This window comes from Antedon bifida, chromosome 11 (assembly GCF_963402885.1).
Source record: "Antedon bifida chromosome 11, ecAntBifi1.1, whole genome shotgun sequence".
Lineage (NCBI taxonomy): Eukaryota > Metazoa > Echinodermata > Crinoidea > Comatulida > Antedonidae > Antedon > Antedon bifida.
The window spans coordinates 9,816,673-9,825,102 of record NC_136236.1 but is presented as its reverse complement, the minus strand read 5'-3'; the positions used below and the strand labels follow the sequence as shown (position 1 = coordinate 9,825,102).

General features: G+C 31.8%; 1 protein-coding gene across 1 annotated transcript in view; it reads right to left on the bottom strand.

The window, feature by feature from the left end:
• Positions 1-359: 359 nt before the first annotated feature.
• The window catches only part of LOC144856399 (stabilin-2-like), a 56,045-nt gene continuing 47,974 nt past the window's right edge, over positions 360-8,430 (bottom strand). Inside the window, exons 54-62 of the mRNA XM_078714401.1 lie at positions 8,147-8,297; positions 7,643-7,767; positions 7,310-7,411; positions 6,364-6,483; positions 6,014-6,142; positions 4,782-4,940; positions 3,510-3,626; positions 3,229-3,280; positions 360-1,347 (exon numbers count right to left, since the gene is read on the bottom strand). Coding sequence (XP_078570527.1) covers positions 3,254-3,280; positions 3,510-3,626; positions 4,782-4,940; positions 6,014-6,142; positions 6,364-6,483; positions 7,310-7,411; positions 7,643-7,767; positions 8,147-8,297 — 930 coding nt within the window. The 3' untranslated portion in view covers positions 360-1,347; positions 3,229-3,253. The remainder of the gene's footprint in view (positions 1,348-3,228; positions 3,281-3,509; positions 3,627-4,781; positions 4,941-6,013; positions 6,143-6,363; positions 6,484-7,309; positions 7,412-7,642; positions 7,768-8,146; positions 8,298-8,430) is intronic.

The window sequence follows — 8,430 nt, the reverse complement described above, 5'->3', positions numbered from 1 at the left end:
CAGAATTTGAATAGAAAAGAAAAGAGCCAACAGCAGCCAATTTTATGCTTTAAATTACAGTTTTTAAGGTAACAATTTTTTTGGGTAAAAGTGAATAACTATTATGTAACATTAAAATTGCATATTCAACAAAAAAAAATGTCATTTGGGGAAATATATATCTTCCCTTTTTTTACAATGGATAGAAAATTCCAAATATTTATATATCTTTTTGCATCTCTGCAAGTTCCTTATGTATGTACATCATACAACAAATACAACACATTTGAGATCAAGCTTATTTTTATTATGCAAACTCTTCAGTAAAATAAAGTCAACTTTATGTTATTCTTATATATCAGTTGAAAATATATATTAAGTTATAAGTTACTATTCTTCTAATAAATATAAAAGTTGTATAAAAAATATAAACATCTTTATTCAACATAATTACTAAATGAAAGAATACTAAAGTCTACATTCTGCAAAATATCAAGGTAAGTATTTCAAGATGTAATTTATATTGCATTCAATTTTTGCAAACATACAGTCTCTTGAAGTAAAGAATAAATGTATGCTTTCAATAACATATTTAAATTGTGAGCAATTGCACACATTTTAACAAATTTTTGTGTGCAATGGCCTGATTCAGCAGGATGACAATTAATCTAATACTACTGCATAAGAAAGTTGACGACATGTGGTTGGTAATAATGGTAGAAACTTCAAACCATTGCCCTATAAAAGCCTTTTTATTGCATGCATGCACGGATATGAAAAAATACAAGATCGGCATAATCTATCCTGAACTATGGCTAAATTGCTGGGCTTGTGGAGTTTGCTAATGGCTGGAAGTGGTGGTATTCAGTATATAAACAAAAATGAATGGCGGTTTTATTGTGAAATGATTCAGATATCCATATATTTCTTGAGACTATACTGTATATTCCTCCACTAAGCATCATGTCATAGTTCAACCTCAAAGGCTTGGGCTAATATTATTATAATTCCACAAGTGACATTAATGTGAAATATATGTTGTGTTTCCACAAAGATACACCAGTGTCCTTATTATTATAATTACACTCTAGCCCAGGTATAATAATAAAAAATGAAAATTTCTTAAAGCTAATATTTTATATGTTTAAAAAAAATCAAATACTATGCAGTTAGTGTCAATGTTAGTGGAATGGAAGATCCTTTTGATACCCTTGATACAATATTGTTATAAACATTAGAATTAAACTATGGAGAAAAATGAGAGCATTCGAAGTGTAGATCTTCTAAAATCTACAACGTATTCTCACTATGTTACTAAGTCTTGATTGTCAGCCTGCAGTCACCATCATTCAACATAATACTTTGTTCCTGTAAGATAAAAAATAATTATATTAATAGTAAGCAATCATGAAAACATAGATAGAGACAGTTTGCTTCGGGATTGGTAGACATGGTACCATTTAGTAGTGTCTTTGAGATTGGTAGACATGGTACTATTTAGTAGTGTCTTTGAGATTGGTAGACATGGTACCATTTAGTAGTGTTTTTGAGATTGGTAGACATGGTACCATTTAGTAGTGTTTTTGAGATTGGTAGACATGGTACCATTTAGTAGTGTCTTTGAGATTGGTAGACATGGTACCATTAGTAGTGTCTTTGAGATTGGTAGACATGGTACTATTTAGTAGTGTCTTTGAGATTGGTAGACATGGTACCATTTAGTAGTGTCTTTGAGATTGGTAGACATGGTACCATCTAGTAGTGTCTTTGAGATTGGTAGACATGGTACAATTTAGTAGTGTCTTTGAGATTGGTAGACATGGTACCATTTAGTAGTGTCTTTGAGATTGGTAGACATGGTACCATTAGTAGTGTCTTTGAGATTGGTAGACATGGTACTATTTAGTAGTGTCTTTGAGATTGGTAGACATGGTACCATTTAGTAGTGTCTTTGAGATTGGTAGACATGGTACCATTTAGTAGTGTTTTTGAGATTGGTAGACATGGCACCATTTAGTAGTGTCTTTGATATTGGTAGACATGGTACCATTTAGTAGTGTCTTTGAGATTGGTAGACATGGTACCATTTAGTAGTGTCTTTGAGATTGGTAGACATGGTACCATTTAGTAGTGTCTTTGAGATTGGTAGACATGGTACCATTTAGTAGTGTCTTTGAGATTGGTAGACATGGTACCATTTAGTAGTGTCTTTGAGATTGGTAGACATGGTACCATTTAGTAGTGTCTTTGAGATTGGTAGACATGGTACCATTTAGTAGTGTCTTTGAGATTGGTAGACATGGTACCATTTGTTGTACTACAGACTACTTACAGTACCACTACCACCAACTTACAGTACAACTACTGTACCACCAACTGACAATGTAATATTAGTTTTCAAGTACATACAAAATTACAATGCCACTACCACCAACTTACAGCACCACTACCACTAACTTACAGTACCACTACCACCAATTTACAGCACCACTAACTTACAGTACCACTACCACTAACTTACTGTACAACTACCACCACCAACTTACAGCACCACCACCATTGACTTATATTTGGCATAAAGCATACATTAAAGTTGGTTACAAATAAAATGTATTATAAAAAATACTAATTGCACAAAAAGGATTTCCAAATAAATTAGAAGGAAAAGAATTCTGTAGAATACATAGATTGAAAGATAATGGTACATAAGCAAAATGTGCAACATACAAAATACCAACAACCAAAAGCCAATGTGAAGTCAATGAATCATAATAATCAAATATTGAACCATACAATGTGTGTATATGTAATATTTAAGAATTATTTTTTATAATACAAGGATTGCATTAACCCTTTCACTGCACAGTGAGTATCTCACCTCCGCTGAGTATCCCACTTCTGGTGAGGAGATGTTGTAGTTATTTTAATTGTAAGTTTTAATTCTTGTAATTTTAAGATTTAACATTTTATGTTTTTGATATATGTATGGCACTTTGAAAGGGCGCCTTATAAGTACCATATCTTATTATTAAAAATTGATAAATAAACATTATTGTGTGTGCATAAACTTCAGATAAAGACATTTAAAATAACATAAAATTGAGAGATAAACTATAGAAAGGTACAGGATATACACAGTTTAACAATATTTGTTTATACACAGTAGCACTGGGTATACACAGTGAAAGGGTTATGATGTTAGAACCAACAAAAGCTTCACAAATTGAGGTTAGAAACACTCCATCCTACCTAATAGGTAATGACTTTCTTGTGCCTAGGCATCTGACACTGTACCTAAAGACTGATTTTATTGATGAAAAAAAAGAACAATATAATAATAATAATTAAAACATAGCAAGATTTAAATATAAACATATACAGTATATTATATAATTTAATTATCTATCTATACAGTGATAAATCAATTTTGCAATTAATGACCAGTATTTATTGTTTTATATTCTGCACCATTTCCCATTTGTTTCCAATATGTAGAAGAGAGGGACTAAAATAAAAGATGATATGCTCACTTTGCCAATATTCAAAGACTCTTCGCCAACTTCTGAGAAGGATGGGTTAACAAAAGCATTGTCCTCAGCACTCCTTGTATTAGAAAAATAAACTACACCGCCATCAGCATTATTTTTCTATTGATAAAAAAAAAGTTATTCAATAAGTATAATGAATTCACTAAATATTTGATCTTTGTGTGTTGCTTGGACTCCACAATTAAAGTTTTGCTTACAGTAAGGTGCCTTTTCCCGAGGATAAGTTTTTGGACATTGTTATTATACAAGTTTCATTGTATTTTCTTGAGAAATAATTATGTTCGGAATTGATTTGCGCATCACACATAATTAATTTACTTAACATCATGCATCAATTTTTTTTTTACTAGAGGCGGTCATCAGAATGTCTATGATGCTGAATATAAACACAGTTGGCGGGAATCCTTTCATTCAGTTATATTATAAAGTACTTTACAGTAGTTTAATGATCACATTAAGGTGAGCTGCCTGGCTGGTTGGTGGCCTTGGTTGAAGTTGCTGCATTAGTGTTTCCATAAAATTACATGGAAATGTGGTCCCTCATGAATTAACAAAATTCAATATTAATATTAGTTTACGATTTATTTAAAAAGTGTGTTTACTAGAAATTTTCGCTCTTTGCCAGACTTGTCTATTGACCGGAAAAAGTAGCTAGAAGCCTATTACAGGATGCCTTATAATATAAACAACAAAGCAGAAATACAAAAAAAAAATATAAAATATCATATATACAAAATATATAGAAAGTTAAAAAGTGTACAAACAGAGCATGCATAATCATAGACATTACATAGGAAACAATGCTCTTAAAAGAACTTAGGAATTTGATTAAAAATATCAATAGCAACATTATGATTACAAATGTCATTAAAAACAAGAAATAAACGATGGACAAATCCATTTTTGGTATAATCAATGACAATATATATATATCATTGTCATTTTTTCAGTAATTTGCCTTTGGATTTATATATATATATATATATATTAAATGACCACGCCGAGAATGTTAAAGAGTCGCTATCCAATCGAGTTCGAACAATACCATGAAAGCCCCAGTGGTCTAATGGTTAGGACAACTGCATATCAAGCAGACGGTCCGAGTTCGAGTCTCGGTTGGGGCGACTTTTCTCATTCTCACAGATTTCCTCATCTTTATCGTTTCAAATTAATTAATTAAATTTCAGTATATCACCGGGCAGTTTAGAATTAATGTTCTTTGCCTGATTTGTTTATATATTAAATGACACAAACCTTTTTAAATTTACTGACAGTAAAACCGCCATCTACTTTTTTAAGATGGTTGTTTCGCATAACAAGCAGAGATGTGATTCCAATCACGCAGATAACGGTGAATGAAATGAGGATCCCTGCAAACAAACGACTACTACTCATGCCGCCGTCAGTCACGCTCTATCGGAAATCAAAATAAATATAACAGTTAATATATTATAAAAACCAAACATATATAATTGTTTTGCTATGTAAAGTATGTTACAAAAGTTCAATGTGAATCAATTGTAGGCCTATCTTTTATTGTGATTTAATCAATCTGATTCAAATGACAGGAATTATTTAGATGTAATATAAAACAAATAATGAATGTTTTATATTCGTGTAACGGTACAAATAATGGCATTTGGTGAATGATGAAAGATTATATTTCAGCAACACACCTACTATTGTATATTAAACTTTTATTCAGTTAATCCGCTGCCGTCGTTTTTAATCAATACTCAAATCTAGGCGATTTAAAAAGGCATCGCTTTGATTTTGGCAGTGGAGTACAATTTAAAATAGATGGTGCAAAATGTTTCCAAAAAGCTGCCATGTAATAGAACCATTTGGTAAAACTTTTACCGTGCAATAAAAGTAATACTAAATTAACCAAGGAAATTAGAATGATATAGACAGGTGTATCATACATATCAATAATAAATGTTTATGGTGAAAATATTTCATGAGTTAAAAAATTCACTGCTCTATTTTCAACAGAAGAGGTGAGTTGAAAATAAATATTCTCTTCATTCAACAAATACAAACAATTAATTTTTTTGTTTTATAAAACCTACTTTTATTCAATTTATCCATTGTAAATGCTAGGCCAGGAGGGTTAGACCATCCATGGTAAATGCTAGGCCAGGAAGCTAGACCATCCATGGTAAATGCTAGGCCAGGAAGCTAGACCATCCATGGTAAATGCTAGGCCAGGAAGCTAGACCATTTAAAAAGGCAGATTAGAGCAGTTATAGACAGTGCACATAACAAGTTGATGTTCAAACGCGATCAGACAAAAATTCTCAAAATTTTTACAGAAAGATAAAGTGCATTAGAGCGAGTATATATCAATTTTCTGTTAGGTTGGTCTATAATTCCAAATGACATGTGATGCGTACTGTAATTAACCAATTAAATTGCAATAATACAATCAGGTGTGCTGTTTGGAAACCATTACTGTGACTTTTCTAATACTTTGTGCTACATACCGTTTCTTGGTAAGTCTGCGTCGTTGTTTTAACAGATGTTGTTAGTGGGAGCATTATTACATGCAAGACACCATTTGTTGCTGGAATATCAACCTCTTTTACGATAACATTGTTCACAGTTTTCTCTTCCTGAAAAAAAAACCAATATTTAATTTTCTATTCATAAAGATATAAATACAAATTGTGTAACTGTCTTGTTGATCATCAATATACCATAACTACAAGATGCTAATACACAAACAATAAAGCTGTATTGCTAAGTCAATACAACTCAAAAACCGAAAATAACGAATAGTTACTGTAAATGTTTCATACAAAGCAAAATGCATTCATCAAGATGGTAGACCTACTGTTTTAAAGTTGATATTTAATGTTAGGCCAGAGTATGCATTGACAGTCTGTGTGGCAGCTAGAAGGTCAGAGGTCAATAAGATGCCAGACACAACATGATTACCATCGTTCAACTGCTCCTAAAAATGTATTATATCAGTTTTAGAGATTAATAAATGTGTCTCTACTGAAACAACTTAACAACAGTCACAATGATATTTGATTCAAGAATGTATGCAACTGATCAGTCTAGTTACACAAATATTGAATGTTATGCTTAACAGTTAAATGGAAAGAATGTGTTCTTGAATTGTTATTGTTAAATACAAAAATCAATCTTTTAAAAAATGGATACAAAACATCCATTGTTTGTTTTATAACACACATGACTTTTGTAAATTAAGCTTTTATTCATGGAGCTATTATAGCTCCATGTTTTATTCACTTAATCTACCCATGGAGCTATAAAATTAATTACATTTATAGCTCCATGATCTACCGTTTAAATCTTGAATTGATTGTCAAATGCTAAACTACGCAAAAAGTTGGACCAGAGCAGAAAAATTATAGACAGCGCAGTCTACATATGTTAAAAGCATTGCACAATAATCTCAAAATTGTAACATGAAGCTTGCATGGCAAGTAATTTGACCAATCACAGCATAATGAGTCACCCAAACTCTCTCTTGTGATTGGTTAACTCAATTGCATTGCGCCAACATCAAGTGTGAAACAAGCTTGACTGTTGAAATGGGAGGAAATAATAGAAGTTTGTGATATAAAATCAATGCCTTAGAAATTGAGTATTTTATATGAGCTTATAATTGGTGCATTAAAATCATTTAGATTAGAACGTTAATGTTTGGTATCGAGAACATCTTATTTCCCTTTCCTGGTTCTTGAAACAAAGTGGTTCATCCCCTCTATCACAATTGCACTATTACAAAATCAAAGTATTGGTCTTACCGAAGAAAATGAATTAGAGTTGATTGGTACAAAAACAGTGACTTTACTTTGAGAGTTCACCAGTAGTTTTTGCACACCTGGCATGCCATAATCAACAACAGCCTTAAACAATTTAAAAAACACATTAAGTTAAATATGATAGCACTATGAGCATCGAAGAATGTATATGGACCATTTTAACTATATTTGAACATTCTGACACTTAGGTCCAGAAATAGCATCTGTTTATGGGAAGTGACCAAACAACATTTTATACTATTAAATGTCAACAGCTGACATTTAGAATCAGTCTCATCACAAATGCTTCTTAATTTTCTAGACTTACTAACTTACCCGATAGAACTGAGAGAATTCTGGGATAGTTGCTAATGTGTCATACACGTTTCCATTACAAAGTGTACCATTACCAACATAACCATCTCGACATATACACTGCCTACTGCCATATGGATTGCTTTCTAAAACATAATATACATTAAACAATAGAAATACCTATTATGAGATATATTTGGACCGTCAAAATGAAGACATGAGCATGCTCATAGCTGTAAAAGTTAAGATAAGTGTTAGGGTCTTTCTATGAACGTGCTACATTTTAATGGTCCGAGTATATCTTGAAAATAAATTCATTAGCATGCCAACCCTTATTCCAAAGTGTAATAATTTACAATAAAAAAAAAAACCCCGGCTGTATGAGACAATAAAAATATGATACAAAGCCCAGTTTAATATAAATACAGTTTGAGGAATCATACCACTTCCCCACCCCCACCCCGAAAAACAATCAGTGATAAAAGTCTAAGAAAATTCATGACATGTGTAATTGACAAAACCAACCTGTTGGTGGAATTTCATGGCAATCAGCATTTTCGGAGCATCCTCCATTATCACTAGAACACCGCCCTCTGTTTGATGGTGTACTTGTAGATATTTCACAAATGAAACCATCACCAAGATACGGTAAGATACAGGAACAAGTTCGCTGATTCTAAGAACCAAATTTCAGTTATAACATAATAAGCATTTGCACATGACTCTCCTAAAGCTTTAGGATGTAATTAATATTGTGATTGTAACATTTAATTTAATTTTGTTATTTAACAACTTACAGAGATAAGATT